The sequence below is a fragment of the Salvelinus alpinus genome, chromosome 6, assembly GCF_045679555.1.
Source record: "Salvelinus alpinus chromosome 6, SLU_Salpinus.1, whole genome shotgun sequence".
Taxonomy (NCBI): Eukaryota; Metazoa; Chordata; class Actinopteri; order Salmoniformes; family Salmonidae; genus Salvelinus; species Salvelinus alpinus.
Genome location: NC_092091.1, coordinates 19,426,583 through 19,453,223, shown reverse-complemented (window position 1 = coordinate 19,453,223; position 26,641 = coordinate 19,426,583). Strand labels below are relative to the sequence as shown.

The window sequence follows — 26,641 nt, the reverse complement described above, 5'->3', positions numbered from 1 at the left end:
CATTCAATAATGTGTTGCCTCTAATCGCTGACTGCTTGTCTAAATAAATAGATTTTAAAAATGTAACTTTAAATCATTCATTTCCAGAGTCAGACATACGTGAGACTCAGACTTAGATGAGATGAAAGCTACTGAAACAGAAGAAAACCCAACTTGATGAAATCTGAGTCTCCGCAATAACATTACCTGAACACCTCTCTCAGTTCTACAGCATGTTGGGGACATTAAATGCATCCAAAGTAGCCGAAGTGAAAAGTAACCAGCCTTTTAGCCTCTCTCTTGAAATGAGGTAAGACTGTCTAGGACTCTTGGCTACCAGAGGTTCTAACAAGTAATAAAGATACTCATGGCTATTTTTACTCTAATTTTTGGGCGGTTGTGATCATTCCTCATAGTAATGGATGTTGTTTTTATTATACAGATGTACTTTAATAACCAGTCACCCTGACACGGCTAATGAAGCGAGGATAAGACAATACAGTTTGAAGTTTGTACAGTCTGGTGCATGTCCTACTACACACACCACAACCACACACCACTACTACCACACACCACTACTACCACACACCACTACTACACACACCACAACCACACACCACTACTACACACACCATTACTACACACCACTACTACACACACCACTACTACACACACCACAACCACACACCACTACTACACACACCACTACTACACACCACTACTACACACACCACTACTACACACCACTACTACACACACCACTACTACCACACACCACTACTACCACACACCACTACTACCACACACCACAACCACACACCACAACCACACACCACTACTACACACCACTACTACCACACACCACTACTACCACACACCACTACTACCACACACCACTACTACCACACACCACTACTACCACACACCACTACTACACACCACAACCACACACCACTACTACCACACACCACTACTACCACACACCACAACCACACACCACTACTACCACACACCACTACTACACACACCACTACTACACACACCACTACTACACACACCACTACTACACACACCACTACTACACACACCACTACTACCACACACCACAACCACACACCACTACTACACACACCACAACTACACACACCACTACTACCACACACCACTACTACCACACACCGCTACTACACACACCACAACTACACACCACTACTACACACACCACAACCACACATCACTACTACACACACCACTACTACCACACACCACTACTACACACACACCACAACCACACACCACTACTACACACACCACAACCACACACCACTACTACACACACCACTACTACCACACACCACTACTACCACACACCACAACCACACACCACAACCACACACACCACTACTACACACACCACAACCACACACCACAACCACACACACCACTACTACACACACCACAACCACACACCACTACTACACACACCACTACTACCACACACCACAACCACACACCACAACCACACACACCACTACTACACACACCACAACCACACACCACAACCACACACACCGCTACTACACACACCACAACCACACACCACAACCACACACACCACTACTGCACACACCACAACCACACACCACTACTACACACACCACTACTACACACACCACAACCACACACCACTACTACACACACCACTACTACCACACACCACTACTACCACACACCACAACCACACACTACTACTACAGACACCACTACTACCACACACCACAACCACAACCACACACACCACTACTACACACACCACAACCACACACACCACTACTACACACACCACAACCACACACCACTACTACACACACCACTACTACCACACACCACAACCACACACCACAACCACACACACCACTACTACACACACCACAACCACACACCACAACCACACACACCACTACTACACACACCACAACCACACACCACTACTACACACAGCACTACTACCACACACCACTACTACCACACACCACAACCACACACCACTACTACCACACACCACAACCACACACCACTACTACCACACACCACTACTACCACACACCACTACTACCACAAACCACAACCACACACACCACTACTACACACACCACAACCACACACCACAACCACACACTCCACTACTACACACACCACAACCACACACACCACTACTACCACACACCACTACTACCACACACCACTATTACACACACCACTACTACACACACCACTACTACCACACACCACTACTACCACACACCACTACTACACACACCACAACCACACACCACTACTACACACACCACTACTACCACACACCACTACTACCACACACCACTACTACACACACCACTACTACCACACACCACTACTACACACACCACTACTACACACACCACTACTACCACACACCACTACTACCACACACCACGACTACACACACCAAAACCACACACCACTACTACACACACCACTACTACCACACACCAGTACTACCACACACCACTACTACACACACCATGACCCCACACCACTACCAAACACACCACCACTACACACACCACTACTACACATACCATTACCTCACACTCCACTACCACACACTCCACTACCACACACACCACTACTACACACACCACTACTACACACACCACTACTACCACACACCACTACTACCACACACCACTACCACACACACCACAACCACACACCACTACTACACACACCACTACTACCACACACCACTACTACCACACACCACTACTACACACACCACTACTACACACACCACTACTACCACACACCACTACTACACACACCACTACTACACACACCACTACTACCACACACCACTACTACCACACACCACTACTACACACACCACAACCACACACCACTACTACACACACCACTACTACCACACACCAGTACTACCACACACCACTACTACACACACCATGACCCCACACCACTACCAAACACACCACCACTACACACACCACTACTACACATACCATTACCTCACACTCCACTACCACACACTCCACTACCACACACACCACTACTACACACACCACAACCACACACCACAACCACACACTCCACTACTACACACACCACAACCACACACACCACTACTACCACACACCACTACTACCACACACCACTACTACACACACCACTACTACACACACCACTACTACACACACCACTACTACCACACACCACTACTACCACACACCACTACTACACACACCACAACCACACACCACTACTACACACACCACTACTACCACACACCACTACTACCACACACCACTACTACACACACCACTACTACACACACCACTACTACCACACACCACTACTACACACACCACTACTACACACACCACTACTACCACACACCACTACTACCACACACCACTACTACACACACCACAACCACACACCACTACTACACACACCACTACTACCACACACCAGTACTACCACACACCACTACTACACACACCATGACCCCACACCACTACCAAACACACCACCACTACACACACCACTACTACACATACCATTACCTCACACTCCACTACCACACACTCCACTACCACACACACCACTACTACACACACCACTACTACAGACACATGCCAAAACCCTGTGTCTGTCTGAGGACTTACATGTGTCTTGTATGGTGTCTCTGTACAATGTGAGGATCTATACAATACCCTCCCTGCTGATGACTTCATGTGTACAGTACAGTGGACACTACCCTGTCTGCTGATGACATGCACGTATGATCAATAATGTGACTAGGTCATGTATAGAAATAGCCATTCTATTTACTGTATATGATGTATGTAATATGTTGTGTAGTCAAGGAGGTACCTGGAGGAAATTGAAACAGAGTGAGAGGAAGGCCTGTCTGGGTGTGACGGTGTCTGTGTGTTCCCTTCGTATATGGCCAAGAACACGGAACAACAAGGGACAACTGACAGAATGGAGAACCGGAGAACAAGAAGAAAAGAGCTGGCAGAGCTTGCTCCTTCCCTACCCAGATCTCCACTGTTGTTCCCACATTCCTCTTGGGGGATGAGAGCGCCGATGGGCCTGATAACATTATTTGCCTACTGTCTTTTAATCTATCAGTTCACAATCACTCACTGCCGAGCTATCTGTGTGTGTTGGGATAGGCTCGCACGGACATGTCCCATACACACTGGACAGCTCCGCATAGACCAGTAGTATGGGGAAGTGATGGGGAATGTGCAGTGATATGGGGATGTGGGTAGACTTATGGCATTTTATTGTTAAAACGTTTTTCTCTATTTATGGTCCTACAGATATCAATCGTTTTCAAAAGATGGCCAGCGGGACACGATTTTACTTTTTTAAATTTTTAAATTTTGCACAGACAAAACTACATATTTCAATGGCATGTGCAAATCATAGAACATTCCACATGACAGTATCGAGATAAACAAATAATGCAATGCTTACTCAAAATAGTTCAACTGTGATTCTCTGATCTGAATGCATCTAACCTAAGATCCTGACTCTTTTTGCAGGGTGCTTTACAGTTCTACGGTATGGTTGAGCTGTTCTATCTTATAAACAAACACCCCTTTGACAATGTCATACCAGTATAGTTTTACAAGCCCACGGCACAAGTCATGCAGTATAATGCCAGCAGTTGACGAATGAGCATTCAATATCAAATTAAATACTACTTGTATGACATGCTACTAGTACGGAAACGTGAATTCATCCCTATTCCGGCTCTATTTTACTCGAACCCTCTGAGTGCAGAACAGAACGGGCTTTTGCTGTGTGTGTGTGTGTGTGTGTGTGTGTGTGTGTGTGTGTGTGTGTGTGTGTGTGTGTGTGTGTGTGTGTGTGTGTGTGTGTGTGTGTGTGTGTGTGTGTGTGTGTGTGTGTGTGTGTGTGTGTGTGTGTGGACTGGTTTGTTCTTGTATCCTTGTGGGGACCTAAAATCCCCAAAAGTCCCCACAAGGATAGTAAAACAAGTAAAATTCTCCCTTTTGGAGACATTTCCCACATCCCCTTGCGGACAAAGGCTATTTTAAGCTTAGGAGTTGTTTGGTTTAGGATTATGGTTAAGAGTTAGATTTAGGGTTACGGGTTAAGGTTAGGATTAAGGTTAGGGTTATGATAAGGGTAAGGGTTAGGGTTATGTTTAGGTTTAGGCGTTAGGGAAAATAGGATTTTGAATGGAAATAAATAAATAAATAAAAAGTCCCAATGAGGATAGAAGAACATAACGTGTGTGTGTGTGTGTGTGTGTGTGTGTGTGTGTGTGTGTGTGTGTGTGTGTGTGTGTGTGTGTGTGTGTGTGTGTGTGTGTGTGTGTGTGTGTGTGTGTGTGTGTGTGTGTGTGCGCGCCCGCTAGAACGGGTTAGTGCTGAAAGGTGAAAGCTGACTCTCACACTCCCTCGGCCGCAGATGTGAGGGGTGACATTCTCTCGCACACAATCCCTCTCTGGTACAGTTTCATGACCCGCACAGAACTCGGCCCAGTTTCCCCTTTATACTGCTGCTACTGGGAGAAGTGCTCGGGGGATTAGCCAGGTCCTTCAAAGGCCATTAAAGCAAATGACAGGTATCCTGTTTCGGCGGTGCTGGGACAGGCCAGGTGAGGAGCACAGAGGCCAAGCAGGAGAGCAAGGGTCAGCTGGGGACAAAAAGACAAGGCCAACATGGGCCCCACTCTATCTGGCTCACTCCCTGGCTCTCCTAAACTGAGAGCCCTGCGTTTATGAATGGTCCGCTTGATGGGACCGCCGAGACATTGTCTCACTCTGGTAACTTTAGCTTTTTTACAGTCCGGCGTTTTGTTTTCAGATTGGGGAGTTTTTCTTTTCGTGTGGGCATGACTTCCCCGATGGAGAATTGATTTGAATGAAAATAAAACGTATCTCATCAGACTAGTCAATAATTCAATGTTTTTAACTTACCAACGATGCTCATTCACATTGTAATTTGCATTGCAACAATTCTCTAAAGTAAATGTAACAGTTTAACTTTACGTCCGTCCCCTCGCCCATACCCGGGCGCGAACCAGGGACCCTCTGCACACATCAACAACAGTCACCCACGAAGCATCGTTACCCATCGCTCCACAAAAGCCAAGGGGAACCACTACTTCAAGGTTTCAGAGCAAGTGACAGAAACACAAATGAACATAAACATTTTCACACACCATTGAAGTTTATCAGTCCATTGTTTTATCACTCTACCGGACATTGTGTAAGATCTCTCTCTCTCTCTCTCTCTCTCTCTCTCTCTCTCTCTCTCTCTCTCTCTCTCTCTCTCTCTCTCTCTCTCTCTCTCTCTCTCTCTCTCTCTCTCTCTCAACGACTATCTATCGGAGCTGCGGAAGTGTTAAATTAACCAATTACCTCTTGCAGATAAAGCGCACGTTCTGGTAGACCAGGGTCAAATGTGACCAATTACCCAATCCCCTCCAAGCAGAGATCTTCAGTCTGTTTGATTCATCCACAGTAAGACAAGGCAAATCCCTCAGAATCCTGACCCACAACTAGAATGGCCCAACCCAAAGACACATAGTAAAATTCTACAACAGTAAAACTCAAAAACAACACTGAAGGAAAGTCTAACAGTGCACATTAACCACTAAGTTGGGTTGCCGCTGATGTACTGTGCCTAGCTATGTATGGGAGACCTCCCGCCCTGCCACACAGATAGCTAATCATTTCATCTGTAAACACAGCCATATGGAAGACGTGCTCATGCTTGGAATGCCAACATGCAACAAGTGGTATTATAAACAGTGAGTTCCTCAGGTCTGCTAAGACTATGCTGTGACCCCATTAACTCCCTCCAGCATGAACAATCAGACAACAATCCCCCTGTACTGATGAAACCAAGAGGCATGGGGGGCAGCCCAGGGATGCAGCGGTGCGGGTCGGGGAGCGACTGAGGGATTGGAGGGGTGAAAGGGGTTAACTGAGCCACAGTGTGGTCATCTGTCTGCGCCTGTGTGGTACAGAGGGGGTTTTCTTTAATCAGAGAGAGAGAAGGAGCGCAATGCCTCCAAATCATGCATCACATCCGTAACGAGCGAGAGGCTGTCAAAGGCTTCACAGATAGTTATGAGCAGATTCGCCCCGCGCTTTGTGACTCACGGCTTCTGCAGTTTCCTGCACTTTGCTATCAAAAGAGGGCCACTAAATTACAGTTGGAGTTGCATCTGCAGCTGGTTTGCTGTCCAGACACAGGCAGCCCCTCTGACTGGAAACAGAACCAGAGGAAAACAACAGCTTGTTTACCATTTTACCTTCATCTTTGGCTGCAAAACGTGCAACACTGATTCAGGAGCAGGCGCATCTAAACTTAAACAGATAAAGTCAGGTGAAACAGTGGGGTTTCATAACTTAGGTACAGCGAGAACTTGACGCTCGTGTTTACAAACCCAATTATCATGCTATCAGACTACATGCTATTTCATTAACTAATTTGAACTCCACTTAGTTCCCTTTAGCCTTAATTAACCATAACCGGTCCAGTGATGACCTCTGGCTTATTTGGGTTTCTTCTGAACCTCCCTGTTTCCAACTTATCCAGGACTCTGGACAAAATAGGGACTGTGTTGCCATGACAACCAGGATGAGATGAGGTGTGTGTCTCTTTGAGTGGCAGGGGATGAGGTTGAGTGGCTCATCAAGTTAAGTTCAGAGAAGTAGAAAGTTCCACTGGATGAATATTACACAGAGTCGTCTCCCTGGCCTCAGATTGCCCCGTATTTACATTATTAAAATGAGACGGGCAGACAGGGAGGTGACAGGTGGCACAGGAGGGAAATCAGGGCCCTGTCAGAACTGTCACTAGCTCCACTGGCCAAAAGGCCCTGACCCCAATCCTATCCACTGCAGGGGAGGAGAGAGAGAGGAGGGGGAAGGGGGCTGGCATCTAGACCCTGTCGGCTCATCCCAGTCACCAAACACACACACACACACACACACACACACACACACACACACACACACACACACACACACACACACACACACACACACACACACACACACACACACACACACACACACACACACACACACACACACCGTCAACCAGCTCATCTTGCAGCCGCTGCAACTGTCACTGGCAAAGATGTGACGAAAGCCTGCAATTTTAAACACATCTAAATATTCTGTCTACGGATGGCTGCAGGCTTCGGGGGGGTTTCGGGGGGGTTTCATCACCAATTCTTCATGAATCATAGTCACTTCTGAATAAATGCTTAGTTATCTGATAAATGAATGCACCGTCCCATATGAAAGTAATGTTACTTCCCTCTGTCTCATTCATAATATTCCGTCAGAATAAGCTCTAGGCAGGAATCATTACTGTAACTGCTCAATGAGGTGCTGGCTTGTTTTGATTGAAATCCTACTGAGTGTACTTCCTTACTGCAGCTGTCTGTGGAGAAAGCCCTCTGACAATGCTTTGTTACCACCCGATGTGCTTTAATGAAGAGCATGAGCTCCTACATACACAGAGAGAGCGAGAGAGCGAGAGAGAGGGAGTCTGAATCTACTGAGGTAAAGTCTGGTTCTGATTAGGCATTAGTGGAAGGAAAGGCACATCTTTCTCAGTTTAGAGTCCACATCATGCTCCTACAATAGCACAAGAATAAACACTGCAAATCCATTCTATAAAACACACACGTGCAAGTTCACAAAGAACTTTTACATGCTATTCACATCCTGCTCATGTTCACTTAGCTAAATGCTCCCTCAAATACAAAACAGGTACAGGGGATGCGTGTGTAATGCATTCCTACAGGAAAGTGAGGTGCAATGTCTAAACCTGATGGTATGCGAAACCTGGGGAGTTGCTGTTTTGACACTTTTACATTTGCATTCATTATCCACTTCCAGAAATGGCTATGAAGGTTACAGTACATCAGACAGAGACTTTAGACCTGCTCGACTTTGGGTGGGCATACGAAACTATGTCAGGGTATTCCTCCTATCTTGAATATTGTATCAATATTCTGGGTGTGGCCTAGGACTACAGAGGGGTCAGGGTTCACTCCTGTAATCTGTGAAATCACATCCGCTGCTTGAAATGTGCCAGAGTATGTCTCACACAGGAGGAGTTTGGGATTATTACCATTGATTCATACCAACAACCCCAGCACCACTGTATAATAATGAGTCATAGCGACATGGTGTAAAGATAAGGCCTAGTAGTAAAAATAGACCAATATGTCCATGTAAATCTGTCATTTCCAGTATATTTCACCGTGACACAATGTGACTTCCCTGTGGAGGTGTTGTAATTAGCCAGATATACACTCTATTACACACATAGTAGCAGTCAATGAAGTCTCTCTTTCAGTTGCCTGACAGCAGGTTAATATTTACTCCCAGCCATGCACGCAGGTTGTTGATGTGAGGGACTTGGGTCCAGAGAGCTTTCCACACAACGCCTCTCCTCCCTTCACAGACAGATGAGGCAAGGCGGGTGGGTCCCTCAGGCCGGGCCCCAGACTGCTGTAAGTAGGAAAGGGTGGGGAGGCGAAGGACCAGATTTACGTGACTGTAGGGGCGTGTGGCATCCAAACCTTGCCCTATTTTATGGTTGCTTGTTGCTTCCTTTAATGATGCAATGCAGGAATATCTGTCTAAAGGGTGGGCAAGCTAGCTAACAATCGGCAGGTGTGCCGACTACGCATTCTTAAATTATGTTGCTTTCTTCCTTTTACCATTTCTTACTCACATCCAGGACCCTGTGAATGCAGGTCAAATTTGTACACCTTTAAACTCCCCACTCAGGCATTACCTGATTTCAATGATGCCAAGTTGTGCCTCTTTTTCCTTAAAATATTTTTTTGTTATCTCCTCTTCTCTTCCAGGGCCAACAGCTCTTTCCAAGACGATGATGTGAGACTCTTTATTCGAAAAGGTCAAAATAAAACCATTAAAACTCTGACAGTTGGCCTGAGGGAGGGCCTGCCCTCGTCTTCCACCTCGCAGAGCCTTGCAGAGCCTTGCAGAGCCTCGCAGCGCCGGGGTTGAGTCCATGTCTCCCTCTACGTCTTATGGAGCGGACTGATTTAAGCCGAGAACTGAGTGCTGGTGACAATATTTCCTTTGGCAGATGATGATTCAAAACATACTGTATGGTGCTGCTGCCTGAATAAGACTGGCTGACTGGCAGTTCCCAGCTGATCTAATGAATACTTACTTTACGCCTTTCACAAAAACCCCCTATAATAACAACAGTGCTAATGACCTCTCATTGAGGAAAACGCTGAGCTCTACTCCCCTCTAAAAAGTAACAGTCCGTGTAAAACAGTGCAATGCCCACTGTAATGTATTGTAGGTCATTAAAATGATGTATAAGCAGGGAAAATCATTTAGGGAGCATGGTTTGGACTCTATTAGCTAGAGTATATTAGTCAAGGTAGCCAGCAGACAGAGCTGAATAACATCAGACAAGAGCTGAATAAACATCAGACCGATATTAATAACGTCAGACGGAGCTGAATAAAGTCAGACGGAGCTGAATAACGTCAGACTGAGCTGAATAACGTCAGACAGAGCTGAATAACATCAGACGGAGCTGAATAACGTCAGACGGAGCTGAATAACGTCAGACTGAGCTGAATAACGTCAGACGGAGCTGAATAACGTCAGACGGAGCTGAATAACGTCAGACGGAGCTGAATAACATCAGACGGAGCTGAATAACGTCAGACTGAGCTGAATAACATCAGACGGAGTTGAATTACATCAGACTGAGCTGAATAACATGAGACTGAGCTGAATAACGTCAGACTGAGCTGAATAACGTCAGACTGAGCTGAATAACATGAGACTGAACTGAATAACGTCAGACTGAGCTGAATAACGTCAGACTGAGCTGAATAACGTCAGACGGAGCTGAATAACATCAGACGGAGCTGAATAACATCAGACGGAGCTGAATAACGTCAGACTGAGCTGAATAACATGAGACTGAACTGAATAACGTCAGACTGAGCTGAATAACGTCAGACTGAGCTGAATAACATGAGACTGAGCTGAATAACGTCAGACTGAGCTGAATAACATGAGACTGAACTGAATAACGTCAGACTGAGCTGAATAACGTCAGACTGAGCTGAATAACGTCAGACGGAGCTGAATAACATGAGACTGAGCTGAATAACATCAGACTGAGCTGAATTACGTCAGACTGAGCTGAATAATATCAGACGGAGCTGAATTACATCAGACTGAGCTGAATAACATCAGACGGAGCTGAATAACATCAGACTGAGCTGAATAACATCAGACTGAGCTGAATAACGTCAGACTGAGCTGAATAACATAAAACTGAGCTGAATAACGTCAGACTGAGCTGAATAACATCAGACTGAGCTGAATAACGTCAGACTGAGCTGAATAACATCAGACGGAGCTGAAAAACGTCAGACTGAGCTGAATAACGTCAGACGGAGCTGAATAACGTCAGAGCTGAATAAGGTCAGGGGGGGCTGAATAACGTCAAGGGGAGCTGAATAACGTCAGACTGAGCTGAATAACATCAGACGGAGCTGAAAAACGTCAGACTGAGCTGAATAACGTCAGACGGAGCTGAATAACATCAGACTGAGCTAAATAACGTCAGACTGAGCTGAATAACGTCAGAGCTGAATAACATCACGGGGAGCTGAATAACGTCAGGGGGAGCTGAATAACGTCAGACGGAGCTGATTAAAGTCAGGGGGAGCTGAATAACGTCAGCGGGAGCTGAATAACGTCAGACGGAGCTGAATAACATAAGACAGAGCTGAATAACGTCAGACAGAGCTGAATAAGGTCAGGGGGAGCTGAATAACGTCAAGGGGAGCTGAATAGCGTCAGGGGGAGCTGAATAACGTCAGACATAGCTGAATAAGGTCAAGGGGGGGTGAATAACGTCAAGGGGAGCTGAATAACGTCAGGGGGAGCTGAATAACGTCAGACAGAGCTGAATAAGGTCAGGGGGAGCTGAATAACGTCAAGGGGAGCTGAATAGCGTCAGGGGGAGCTGAATAACGTCAGACATAGCTGAATAAGGTCAAGGGGGGGTGAATAACGTCAAGGGGAGCTGAATAACGTCAGGGGGAGCTGAATAACGTCAGACAGAGCTGAATAAGGTCAGGGGGAGCTGAATAACTTCAAGGGGAGCTGAATAACGTCAGGGGGAGCTGAATAACGTCAGACAGAGCTGAATAACATCAGACAGAGCTGAATAACGTCAGACAGAGCTGAATAACGTCAGACAGAGCTGAATAACATCAGACAGAGCTGAATAACGTCAGACAGAGCTGAATAACGTCAGACAGAGCTGAATAACGTCAGATGGAGCTGAATAACATCAGACAGAGCTGAATAAGGTCAGACGGAGCTGAATAACATCAGACAGAGCTGAATAACGTCAGACAGAGCTGAATAACGTCAGACAGAGCTGAATAACGTCAGACGGAGCTGAATAACATCAGACAGAGCTGAATAAGGTCAGACGGAGCTGAATAACGTCAGACAGAGCTGAATAACGTCAGACGGGGCTGAATAACATCAGACAGAGCTGAATAAGGTCAGGGGGAGCTGAATAACGTCAGACGGAGCTGAATAACGTCAGACGGGGCTGAATAACATCAGACAGAGCTGAATAACATCAGACAGAGCTGAATAACATCAGACAGAGCTGAATAACGTCAGACGGAGCTGAATAACGTCAGACGGGGCTGAATAACATCAGACAGAGCTGAATAAGGTCAGGGGGAGCTGAATAACATCAGACAGAGCTGAATAACGTCAGACGGAGCTGAATAGCGTCAAGGGGAACAGGTTTTTTCTGGCATCAAGAACACGATGACTTGTTTCGCTGTATCTTTCATTTATAGGCTGTCAAACGCTGTAATTGTTTCAGTTCTCCGCAATGAACTCTCTCCAGGGTCTATAATGTGTGAAGCTCTTATTCCCCTTGTCATTAAAACAGCCATTCAAATGGACACCCTCTTAACATCATTTACTCAAGTCTTTAGAAGAGGGTTCCTTATTGGCAATGAGATCGTCTCCTTTTTGTACTCTTTCAAATCCACAGGATGTACAAATGGTAGGATGTAAAAAGGAGTTTGCTCTTGGAGCCAAAGTCAGACTCAATAAACCCAGTGATGAACTCAGTACGTAACAGAAAGGAGCTCAGGCCAGACTGCGGTTGTTAGCTGCTAATTGCCCAAAAAGCCTGGCCATTCATGATATCAAACTCCGGTGTTAGAAGCCAGTGAGGTTAGACTAATTAGTGCCACTGCCACACGTTTCCCGCAACATTCCCAGGGTGTGTGTGTGTGTGTGTATGTGTGTGTACAGTTTTTTTTGTTGCTTTTTGCCTCCCAATACCAGGAACCGCTGGCAAGAGATCGATTTTTATAGTTTCCCACTCGGACCAGGGCCGCTGTCCTTATTCGGAAGGATTAAAGCGGCAGGATTCGTGGGATTTTCCCCTCCTGTTGGCACCATGATTTTCTACGAAGCCCCTTAGACTCTTTGGAGGAAACCTTGCACAAGGTCTAATGAGCAATGGGAAAGACTCCAGCTCTCCTACCTTTTAAATGTCCACCACAATACTAAGCAGAGCACACACCGGCCCTCTCACACCCTCATTAACATGTGTGAACTCCCTATTCAAAACAGCCTGTCCTTACTTTAGCCAGGTGCTTCCCTCTTTAGCTTTTTCTCCATACTTTTGATCCAGTCACACATCTAAGTCCGTCTGACTTCTCTTAGCGTTAATGGTGAGTCATGAGGAGGAGTTAGACAGAATATTTTAGACAGAATAGAACTTTCTCACGCCTTCAGAAGGGCTAACTAAATACCCAGAGCATAGTGTAATGTCTACCAAGTCAATGTTTATGGCCAAAGTAAGGAAATACAAACATGTTATACAATACATTTGGGAAATAGGGAAATAAACAAGTCATTCAGTCAATGTTTGGGATTCCTGCCTTGGTTCAGTATCAGGAACATCGTCAATTAGGAAAAATGATCTCAATTTAAAAACTCAGGTGTCCACACTACCTTCATGTTTACACCAATGATAGGTCAATTTTACTGCCCTCTCTCTCTCAAGACCCCTTGACTGTTTCACATTTTCTTATGTTTCAGCCTTATTCTAAAATAGATTTCGTTTGCAAATGTATAGAAAAAAAACTATGAAATATCACATCTACATAAGTGTTCAGGCCCTTTAATCAGTACTTTGTTGAAGCACCTTTGGCAGCGATTACAGCCTTGAGTCTTCTTGGGTATGATGCTACAAGCTTGGCACACCTGGATTTGTGGAGTTTCTCCCATTCTTCTCTGCAGATCCTCTCAAGCTCTCAGGTTGGATGGGGACCATCGCTGCACAGCTATTTTCAGGTCTCTCCAGAGATGTTCGATCGGGTTCAAGTCCAGGCTGGCTGGGCCACTCAAGAACATGCAGAGACTTGTCCCAAAGCCACTCCTATGTTGTCTTGGCTGTGTGCTTGGGGTCGTTGTCCTGTTGGAATGTGAGTCTTCGCCCCCAGTCTGAGGTCCTGAGCACTATGGAACAAGTTTTCATCAAGGATCTCTCTGTGCTTTGCTCCGTTCATCTTTCCCTCAATCCTGACTAGTCTCCCAGTCCCTGCCACTGAAAAACATCCCCACAGCACGATGCTGCTACCACCATGCTTCATTGTAGGGATGGTATTGCCAGGTGATGAGCGATGCCTGGTTTCCTCCAGACGTGACACTTGGCATTCAGGCCAACGAGTTCAATCTTGGTTTCATCAGACCTGAGAATCTTGTGACCATTGAGTTCTTGGTCATTGTCAACTGTGGGACCTTATAAAGACAGGTGTGTGCCTTTCCAAGTCACGTCCAATCAATTGAATTTACCACAGGTGGACTCCAATCAAGTTGTAGAAACATCTCAAGGATGATCATTGGAAACAGGATGCACCTGAGCTCAATTTCGAGTCTCATAGCAAAGTGTCTGAATACTTATGTAAATAAGGTATTCCTGTTTTTTATGTTTAATAAATTTGCTAACATTTCTGAAAACCTGTTTTTGCTTTGTCATTATGGGGTATTGTGTGTAGATTGATGAGAAAAAAATGTAATTTAATACATTTTAGAATAAGGCTGCAACATAACAACATGTGGAAAAAGATTCTCTGAATGCACTGTGTACATATATATTTTTTTAAATATATATTTCTCTCTCTTTCTCTTTCTATTTCTTTCTCTCTCTCTTTCTATTTATTTGTCTCTCTCCCTCTCCCTCTCCCTCTCCCTCTCCCTCTCCCTCTCCCTCTCCCTCTCCCTCTCCCTCTCCCTCTCCCTCTCCCTCTCCCTCTTTCTCTCTTGCTCTCTCTCTCTTTCTAAAAAGGAGATCACTATCTTATAGCTACAATTAACAGAAATAAACTGGCATTTTAGAGACTAAACATAAAAGATTTTTAAGGTCTTACAAGCAGCAATATACAGTGGGGCAAAAAAGTATTTAGTCAGCCACCAATTGTGCAAGTTCTCCAACTTAAAAAGATGTAAGTTTCATCATAGGTACACTTCAACTATGACAGACAAAATGAGAAAAACAAATACAGAAAATCACATTGTAGGATTTTTTATGAATTTATTTGCAAATTATGGTTGAAAATAAGTATTTGGTCACCTACAAACAAGCAAGATTTCTGGCTCTCACAGACCTGTAACTTCTTCTTTAAGAGGCTCCTCTGTCCTCCACTCGTTACCTGTATTAATGGCACCTGTTTGAACTTGTTATCAGTATAAAAGACACCTGTCCACAACCTCAAACAGTCACACTCCAAACTCCACTATGGCCAAGACCAAAGAGCTGTCAAAGGACACCAGAAACAAAATTGTAGACCTGCACCAGGCTGGGAAGACTGAATCTGCAATAGGTAAGCAGCTTGGTTTGAAGAAATCAATTGTGGGAGCAATTATTAGGAAATGGAAGACATACAAGAACACTGATAATCTCCCTCGATCTGGGGCTCCACGCAAGATCTCACCCCGTGGGGTCAAAATGATCACAGGAACGGTGAGCAAAAATCCCAGAACCACACGGGGGGACCTAGTGAATGACCTGCAGAGAGCTGGGACCAAAGTAACAAAGCCTACCATCAGTAACACACTACGCCGCCAGGGACTCAAATCCTGCAGTGCCAGACGTGTCCCCCTGCTTAAGCCAGTACATGTCCAGGCCCGTCTGAAGTTTGCTAGAGAGCATTTGGATGATCCAGAAGAAGATTGGGAGAATGTCATATGGTCAGATGAAACCAAAATATAACTTTTTGGTAAAAACTCAACTCGTCGTGTTTGGAGGACAAAGAATGCTGAGTTGCATCCAAAGAACACCATACCTACTGTGAAGCATGGGGGTGGAAACATCATGCTTTGCGGCTGTTTTTCTGCAAAGGGACCAGGACGACTGATCCGTGTAAAGGAAAGAATGAATGGGGCCATGTATCGTGAGATTTTGAGTGAAAACCTCCTTCCATCAGCAAGGGCATTGAAGATGAAACGTGGCTGGGTCTTTCAGCATGACAATGATCCCAAACACACCGCCCGGGCAACGAAGGAGTGGCTTCGTAAGAAGCATTTCAAGGTCCTGGAGTGGCCTAGCCAGTCTCCAGATCTCAACCCCATAGAAAATCTTTGGAGGGAGTTGAAAGTCCGTGTTGCCCAGCAACAGCCCCAAAACATCACTGCTCTAGAGGAGATCTGCATGGAGGAATGGGCCAAAATACCAGCAACAGTGTGTGAAAACCTTGTGAAGACTTACAGAAAACGTTTGACCTCTGTCATTGCCAACAAACGGTATCAAAGTATTGAGATAAACTTTTGTCATTGACCAAATACTTATTTTCCACCATAATTTGCAAATAAATTCATAAAAAATCCTACAATGTGATTTTCTGGATTTTTTTTTCTCATTTTGTCTGTCATAGTTGAAGTGTACCTATGATGAAAATTACAGGCCTCTCTCATCTTTTTAAGTGGGAGAACTTGCACAATTGGTGGCTGACTAAATACTTTTTTGCCCCACTGTAGATGCATGCACAAAAATGTATCCTGTCTATTCCAATGTGCCCAATTCAGGTTCAACCCAGTCCTGCTCTGATCGGTGAGTGACAGTTTCCCCTCTCTCAAAAGGGTTTAAATCATTTCCACATCATATTCTGAAGGGGTGGAAGATTTTCTTCCCTTGGGCCCAGTCCAAGTCAAATACTCATGAACTCATTGCAAAGGAATAGTCTTACATCAAACAGTGAGATGTTGCTAAGCTCAAGGGAAATGTGGTAAACAGGACACACGTCCTCCCAGTGAAAATGGCACAGATGAAGAAAGATAAAACAGCAAATTGGCAAATAGCGAAGCAGGCATCTTTTAATGTAAGTGACTTCTCTGATTATACTTGTCGCTGGGCCTTATTTCCTCAGGTTGAACGTGGTGTCATAGCCTGGAGGTCGCTCAACGGTTTGATGCTTTTAGCCACACCCTTCATTTCAACAGTGGGTCCTTTTCAAGTGAGATGTGAAAATGTCTCATACACTGGCATACTTGCCAACTATATTTCATAGGGAACTGACCTGAGAAAAAAGGAAAAAGTAAGAAAACAAGGTTAGCCAAGCATAATCATTCAATATGTATTTTGAACTGGACTAAGGCTGTCCGAGGGACATCAAACATTGTGTTGGGATTTTATTGGTCCCTAACAGCGTTCTCCCTATTCAGTGATTGGCTGCTGTGGTTTATCGTGTGGAAGATGGTCCAGCCTCGACAGCCGTTGTGCTCTGCTTAATTAGTAAGATTTGACCCATGACCTGGGACAGGATATGATGAGTAATGACTTTTAGAGCTTTTGTAAACACTTTGATTTGTTTGGCCCTTCGATCATTGTACCTCCACCATTTGCTAAAAAGAAAAACATGTTGAACCCCAATCAGTCAAAAAATAAATCTCTCTCCTCTTATTATTATTTCAACACGCAACTTTAGTGCCTTGGTGACATGGTAGTTTGCAATCATATGAAGGCCTACTTGGCCAGTGTGGTTTTTGCAAGCTTTCCACCATTGGCTCGGTTTGGCAGGCACTTTATCATGACTGATGGGTATCTAGATCATTTGTTTTATAAATACTGTGCTGTGGCCTGTGGGGATTAGGTCTGGCTGCGACAATAACAAGTTTCAGGAATTGATACATGACCTGTGTGCTCAAAAGCATCAGGACAGAACAGGATGCTACTGTATCAGACAGAACTGCACCTTTGAAATTATAAAAAAAAAAATGCAATTGATATCCACAAATCATGTCCAGACCAGTACAAGTGTTACATTTCAATATATACCACAGATCATTCAGTCATTCAGCGTAATATTCCACTGCGGGACTCCAAGAACATCACTGTAGAGGGGCGGTATCATATTGTATCTCGACATAAATATGAGAACACAAATCACAGCATCTATCCGGGTATAATACACAGTTGAATTATTGGAAATTATATCCCAACCATTTTGATTTTGGACTATCACTCCCTTGCTCACCCTTTGCTCTCAGACTGTGCTCCCTGCTCTCTTTAACCTCACTTTCTCTCTCTCTCTCTCTCTCTCTCTCTCTCTTTCTCTTTCTCTTTCTCTTTCTCTCTCTCTCTCTCTCTCTTTCTAAACTGAGAAAGATGTGCCTTTCCTTCCACTAATGCCTAATCAGAACCAGACTTTACCTCAGTAGATTCAGACTCCCTCTCTCTCTCTCTCTCTCTCTCTCTCTCTCTCTCTCTTTCTCTTTCTCTTTCTCTCTCTCTCTCTTTCTAAACTGAGAAAGATGTGCCTTTCCTTCCACTAATGCCTAATCAGAACCAGACTTTACCTCAGTAGATTCAGATCTCTCTCTCTCTCTCTCTACCTTCCATCTCTCTGAGGCCCAGCCTCTTCCTTCAGCTGTTCCATACTCTGGTCCACTGGGACTGATACAATATTTTCCAACCTCAATTAGCAGAGGGCCCGTTGACTAATTCCAACTGTTTTTACACCTGAGAGGTTGGGAGCAGGGGCTGGAAAAACTGAGTGAGGCGAGGGTGTAGCAGGGCAGTCGGGGCAATGTATCCGTGTTGACAGACCGCAACACAGAGAACAAGGAGGGTCCTGCATTCAGGGCCCTGCTGAGCTGTGCTTCCCCACTCACACCAGCAACATTAAAACATGTGGGAAGGAGCAAGGGGTCTGCTGCGGGTGAGAGGTGTGTGTGTGTGTGTGTGTGTGTGTGTGTGTGTGTGTGTGTGTGTGCGCGAATACTAAACAAACAAAATAATAAACAAACAAACATTTCACCAACTGGGGACATTTTGTTGGTCCCCACAAGGTCAAATACTATTTCTAGGGGGTTTAGGGTTAAGGTTATAATTAGTGTTTCGGTTAGAATTACATTAAGTGTTAGGGTTAGGAGCAAGGGTTAGTTTTAGGGTTAGGTTTAGGGTTAGGAGCTAGGTTTAGTGTTAAGGTTAGGTTTTTGGGTTACAGTTAGGGTTAGGGTAAGAGTACGGGTTAGGGTTAGGTTTAGGGTTAGGGGAAATAGGATTTTGAATGGGACTGAATTGTGTCCCCACAAGGTTAGCTGTACAAGACTGTGTGTGTGTGTGTGTGTGTTTGTGTGTGTGTGTGTGTGTGTGCTAATGTGTGATGTGTTCACAGAATTTGGTTACATTACATCTATGTTTGGATAATAAAGTAGTTGCTGTTTCTTTATGTTTTATTAGACACTTGAGACATTTTTGTCAACTCAACACAAACATCTACTGTGCCAGCCAAGCCACTTAAAACTCAACACAAACATCTGCTGTGCCAGCCAAGCCACTTAAAACTCAACACAAACATCTACTGTGCCAGCCAAGCCACTTAAAACTCAACACAAACATCTGCTGTGCCAGCCAAGCCACTTAAAACTCAACACAAACATCTACTGTGCCAGCCAAGCCACTTAAAACTGAACACAAAGATATACTGTGCCAGCCAAGCCACATAAAACTCAACACAAACATCTACTGTGCCAGCCAAGCCACTTAAAACTCAACACAAACATCTACTGTGCCAGCCAAGCCACTTAAAACTCAACACAAACATCTACTGTGCCAGCCAAGCCACTTAAAACTCAACCCAAACATCTACTGTGCCAGCCAAGCCACTTAAAACTGAACACAAAGATATACTGTGCCAGCCAAGCCACTTAAAACTCAACACAAACATCTACTGTGCCAGCCAAGCCACTTAAAACTGAACACAAAGATATACTGTGCCAGCCAAGCCACATAAAACTCAACACAAACATCTACTGTGCCAGCCAAGCCACTTAAAACTCAACACAAACATCTACTGTGCCAGCAAAGCCACTTAAAACTCAACCCAAACATCTACTGTGCCAGCCAAGCCACTGTGCCAGCCAAGCCATATGTGCTCTCTTTTCACAGAGACAGTCATACTGAGGCTGCAGTCTTGTATCTGTGTCAATAGAAGCTCATTAAAAATGCAGAGCTTCCGCCCAGTCGTCCCTCTCTAATCTAAAGCATAGTGACCATATCAATATCAAGGAATTCTCTAGGTGCAATGACCTGTGGTAACACAGAACCCAAACTGGACCTCAGAATAGACCAGGCCATATCGTCTCATTGTGAGGTATGACCACATCACGACCATAAGGTCCATTTCACTCATTTCAAGGCCGAATGACCACTGGTTTGGCAGGGTGCAGCTTTAGGGGTGCAGGCAGGTACACACCCTCACTGTGCTGTAGTGTTCATAGAGAACCATTCTTTCCAGGGCAGGAAATGAGAGGATGGTGGTTAAAGAGTATGAGAGCATTGCATTTGGGGGCTGCACATTTTCATGGGGAACCACTCTTTACAACTGACTAAGCACTTCTGACAAGACCACGGAAAGACACAAATCTCCCAATCCAGATGCATCCATTTAGCTGTTTCCAGCATGAAAAAGCTTCATGTAGCTGCAGTCCTCTTAAGAACTTCCATTGCGATGCCAATTCCTGCTTTCCGCTCCTGCTACAATCTGATTTTAAAGTGTCAAACATAAGCACGACCTGAGAGAGTAACGTTTTATGATTATGTCTGACATCTAAACCACCTACATGAAAATTAGAATCCCCATTTGAGGGAAAACAAACACCAGCACAATTTGGAATTGTGATAATTCAAGTCAATGTGAATGGATGTCGTGTGTGTGAGGTATAAAACTGTATGCCAGACGAGAAGTATAGTAGCCCCGGCAGGTTAACAAATGTCACCGACTGTTAAAAGGCTGTACACAGTGGCAGACTGACTGGGCAGTCCTTGCTGTTACCTCGGTAGCATGGAAAAACCCTGATTCAGCCACTTGCGTAAAAAGACATTAACGACTAAATACATAAATATAACCGTCAAAGGCATGAACCTCTCAAGGCTGTCCAGTGGCCACTGGGAGGTCAGTTCATGACCAGAGACAACTCGTCTGTCCTGGTCAACAGTCTGAAAGACACCATTGATGGAGATTGTGGAGTGAGTGACACCTATGCCCAGTGCACTGCCCTCCTCTCAAGTGTCCTTATGACTAACATCAGATACAGTGCAATCTAATCTGGGGAATCTTACCATACTGAGATGATATAATAGCAGCTGTTGAAAGAGCTGATCTGTTCAATACATTTTTTGGAAGATCATTGATTGATAGGTGTGTGTGTAAGAAGACTTTACACTTTGCATGGGTATGTAGAAATTCTCTGAGTGTCTGCAGTAAATTATACAGTGCTGGCGAGCCCAATGCACCTGCTGTACGTGGAAGTGAAGCCAGCTCTCTGGTCTAGTCTGAAGTTTTCACACATACGTGATCTTTGTTAGCGGTTGATTCTGGGTCTGTACTTAACAGTTTATATCACAGAGGCTCCAAATTATCCTGACAATTCCACTAACGAGCGCTCAACAAAATCGGTGAGAAAACTGTGAGAAATAGAAAATTGCTGCCCCTTGAACCAGAGGACTTTCAACACAGTTTTGACAAGTTAATCCCCTGTGATATTGAATCTTTTTCCCAAGCCCAGTTTGCATGACCAACTGATGCATAATGTCTTTCTTCAAGTCTGCCTTGCTGTAAACACAGTGCTGGGTTTCCCATGAGGTGTGTTAATCCACACTGGGTATTCCCAGTTTACCTAGCAACGCCTCCCGCTCCAAACACAACATAAATAGGAGTGACAGGCTGATACAAACCAGTGAAACCCCTATGAACCACTATAAAAGTAGCAAGATAAGAGAGTTCACACCACCATAAAATATAATATAGTGTCATAGGCATCCCGCCACTCCTCCATCACATAGGAGAGATAAAGAGGGGAGATAGTGCCAGTTTACTCACTTTCAGCGTAGTTTTTCCGTCTGGTGCCGTCCACCTTGCCCGTTTTGTCGATACAGAGAAAGAACTTGTTGGCGGAGTAGAGCCGCCTTAGTCGGACATCGCCCTCTAGGTGATTGTAACTGCGTGTGTGCCGCTCAAGTGTCCATGAGCAGTTAATGCCCCTCGCCAGTACTTGGAGGGGCTCATGCCCTACCCCAGGTGGGCAGCCCCCCAGAGCCGTGCCAGCCACCAGGAGCAGGGTGAGGCACAGCAGGCTGAGGGAGGCAGCACTGGGTAGGGGCGGAAGCCCGGCGTGGGCAGTGCCAATGGCAGCAAGGTCAGGACCGAGTCCGGCGAAGGGTGGCATCCATCTGCACATGGTGGATCAGACTCCCAAGGTGCACCTTGCACAGGCAGGCATGCTGGCTGGCTGGAGACCCAGGCTGTGTGGTCCAGTCGAGTGGTCTCTCTCTCTCTGAAGGTGGAAAGGGGGGGTGATCAAGCAGGCAGCAGACCCTGTCACTGAGGACCAGTCAGCAGAGCAGAGAGGAACCTGGGCTTCTAACCAGCCCTCTGTCACAGATAACTTTGTCTCTTTACTTGTCTGTCTGATGATAAACTCCTATTTCTCTCTCAGCCTCTATTTACTCACTCTGTCCTCTAAAATGATTCATTTTGTAATTCCATTGCCAAAAGTCATCTGTTATTTTCTGTTGTTTTCCTTGTTCTGTTCCTTTTGGCTTGTGTCCTTCTTTCCAGCTGCAGAGTCAATCAGTGTCCTGTCCTGCGATGTGTGCACCTTGCGATGCTCCTCTCTCCAGCTGGACTGGAATACAGTGCTTGTCTGGCTGAGAATGACTTGAGTGAGGGAGAGTGAGTGACTGTGTGTAAGTGTGTGTAAAAGTGCAATAGGGAGAGCGAGTCACAGAGAGAGTGTGTGTGTGTAGAGAGAGAAGAGAGAGAGAAACAGAGAGGGAGACAGAGGGAGAGAGTGTGTGTGTATGTCTGTGTATATGTGAGTGAGGGAGGCAGAGTGAGGGGGAGGTAGAGTGAGAGACAGAGTGAGGAGGCGGGAGAGTGAGAGAGACAGTGTGTGTATGAGGAAGAGAGAAAGAGGCAACAGCTACTGAGTGTGAGAGGCAGTCAGTGAGTGAGAGAGGCAGTCAGTGAGTGAGAGAGGCAGTCAGTGAGTGAGAGAGGCTGTCGGTGAGTGAGAGAGGCAGTCAGTGAGTGAGAGAGGCAGTCAGTGAGTGAGAGAGGCAGTCGGTGAGTGAGAGAGGCAGTCAGTGAGTGAGAGAGGCAGTCGGTGAGTGAGAGAGGCAGTCAGTGAGTGAGAGAGTAAGTGAGTGAGGGAGGCAGTCAGTGAGTGTGTGTCTGGTCTGCCTGCCTGTATGAAGCAGTGAAGCAGTAAATGACTGTCTCCACTCTCTCCTGTGCAGTCCGTCCCTTCTCCTGTGTGGAATGGGAGGCTTGGGCTTGTCCTGCATTTTATCCTGGGCAGGGCTTGCATCTGGGGAGTTGAAAGGAGAGGGGTGGGGCCACAATCATTGATAACTATTTGAAATTAACGAGAGAGGCTTTGCACAATCTCTCTTTTATAATTTCTTAATGTAGCCTTTGTCTCCTAATAGTGGTTCCTAGAAAGCCATTAGCCGGCTACCTATAGGTTTTATTGCTCCATGGAAAGAGTCAACTGGAAAGGGTTAAGTCAAACTCCTTTGTTGTCCCAGCGCTTGAAGATGATGAGGATCCTAGGTCAGCAGTGAGAAGGTAAATTGACATGGAAGGGGCCCTTTTGTGACACCTGTGACTGGACTATTTGTAGACATATGGGACAGATTAAAGGGGGCTTTAGTTTGTCGGAAACAACGGCAGAGGAGTCTTTCTGATCACCTGTGTTAATATTTCCTTGAGGTGGTTTCTGATGTTCACCTCTGATTTGTGAGACCAGGGTGGTAATGGTGAACACCTTTTTACAACTTCACACTCTGTCTGTCTGTTGTCACGATCAGGCTGTAAATCAGGACTGAGTCATTGCGTTCAAAGAAATGAACATGTCACCTTAGGGCCGGCTCTAGCTTTTGGGGACCCTAAGCAAGATTTGGTTGCGTGGAGCCCCCACCTCGCAGGCAAACAATTTTGGTTTTAAAGTTAATTTCCTGCAATTCTACACATTTTGCAATGGGAAGTAGAGAAAATACTATCTTGCAATTTATAACACATTTCATGCAATTCTACTTCTTTTGCCATGGGACAGAGAGATACAAATTGCAGTTTAACAGCTTATTTCCTGCAATTCTACACATTTTGCCATTGGGTGGAAACAACATTCTGCAGATTTAAAGCTAATTTCTTGCAATTCTACACATTTTGCCATGACTTATGCCATGTTAATGATATCTGAGTGGGAGTGACAAACGAAATCAATGGGGGCCCCCTTGAGGTCAGAGCCCCTGGGCCCGTGCCCTGTGAGCATGTTGGTATTCGGCTATGATTACAACAAGTTTAGATAGCTGGCAAGACTAACTTACCAATCTAAAAATAGTTAGCTGACATGGCTAATTGAGTGACTGTCAGTGACTGACATAACAAGAGAAATGATGCACAACCACATTTCGAAACTGGCACCTTGTGTATTCTACTAGTCTAACTGTCAACAGTAAGTTGACTTCCTAAAATAATATAAATATATCTGTATATACAGTCGTGGCCAAAAGTTTTGAGAATGACACAAATATTAATTTTCACAAAGTCTGCTGCCTCAGTTTGTATGATGGCAATTTGCATATACTCCAGAATGTTATGAAGAGTGATCAGATGAATTGCAATTAATTGCAAAATCCCTCTTTGCCATGCAAATGAACTGAATCCCCCAAAAACATTTCCACTGCATTTCAGCCCTGCCACAAAAGGACCAGCTCACATCATGTCAGTGATTCTCTCGTTAACACAGGTGTGAGTGTTGATGAGGACAAGGCTGGAGATCACTCTGTCATGCTGATTGAGTTTGAATAACAGACTGGAAGCTTCAAAAGGAGGGTGGTGCTTGGAATCATTGTTCTTCCTCTGTCAAATATGGTTACCTGCAAGGAAACACGTGCCGTGATCATTGCTTTGCACAAAAAGGGCTTCACAGGCAAGGATATTGCTGCCAGTAAGATTGCACCTTATCGGATCATCAGGAAATTCAAGGAGAACGGTTCAATTGTTGTGAAGAAGGCTTCAGGACGCCCAAGAAAGTCCAGTAAGCGCCAGGACCGTCTCCTAAAGTTGATTCAGCTGCGGGATCGGGGCACCATCAGTACAGAGCTTGCTCAGGAGTGGCAGCAGGCAGGTGTGAGTGCATCTGCATGTACAGTGAGGCAAATACTTTTGGAGGATGGCCTGGTGTCAAGAAGGGCAGCAACATCAGGGACAGACTGATATTCTGCAAAAGGTACAGGGATTGAACTGCTGAGGACTGGGGTAAAGTCATTTTCTCTGATGAATCCCCTTTCCGATTGTTTGGGGCATCCGGAAAAAAACTTGTCCGGAGAAGACAAGGCGAGCGCTACCATCAGTCCTGTGTCATGCCAACAGTAAAGCATCCTGAGACCATTCATGTGTGGGGTTGCTTTTCAGCCAAGGGATTGGGCTCACTCACAATTTTGCCTAAGAACACAGCCATGAATAAAGAATGGTACCAACACATCCTCCGAGAGCAACTTCTCCCAACCATCCAGGAACAGTTTGGTGATGAACAATGCCTTTTCCAGCATGATGGAGCACCTTGCCAAAAGGCAAAAGTGAAAACTAAGTGGCTCGGGGAACAAAACATCGATATTTTGGGTCCATGGCCAGGAAACTACCCAGACCTTAATCCCATTAAGAACTTGTGGTCAATTCTCAAGAGGCGGGTGGACAAACAAAACCCCACAAATTCTGACAAACTCCAAGCATTTATTATGCAAGAATGGGCTGCCATCAGTCAGGATGTGGCCCAGAAGTAAATTGACAGCATGCCAGGGAGGATTACAGAGGTCTTGAAAAAGAAGGGCCAACACTGCAAATATTGACTCTTTGCATCAACTTCATGTAATTGTCAATAAAAGCCTTTAACACTTATGAAATGCTTGTAATTATACTTCAGTATTCCATAGTAACATCTGACTAAAATATCTAAAGACACTGAAG

At 45.2% G+C, this 26,641-nt stretch overlaps 1 protein-coding gene across 1 annotated transcript in view; it reads right to left on the bottom strand.

Moving 5' to 3' along the window:
• The window catches only part of LOC139578300 (fibroblast growth factor 22-like), a 35,455-nt gene extending 11,548 nt beyond the window's left edge, over positions 1–23,907 (bottom strand). The window contains exon 1 of the mRNA XM_071405707.1: positions 22,490–23,907. Within this exon, the coding sequence (XP_071261808.1) occupies positions 22,490–22,847 (358 nt within the window). The 5' untranslated portion in view covers positions 22,848–23,907. The remainder of the gene's footprint in view (positions 1–22,489) is intronic.
• Between the last annotated feature and the right edge of the window lie 2,734 nt (positions 23,908–26,641).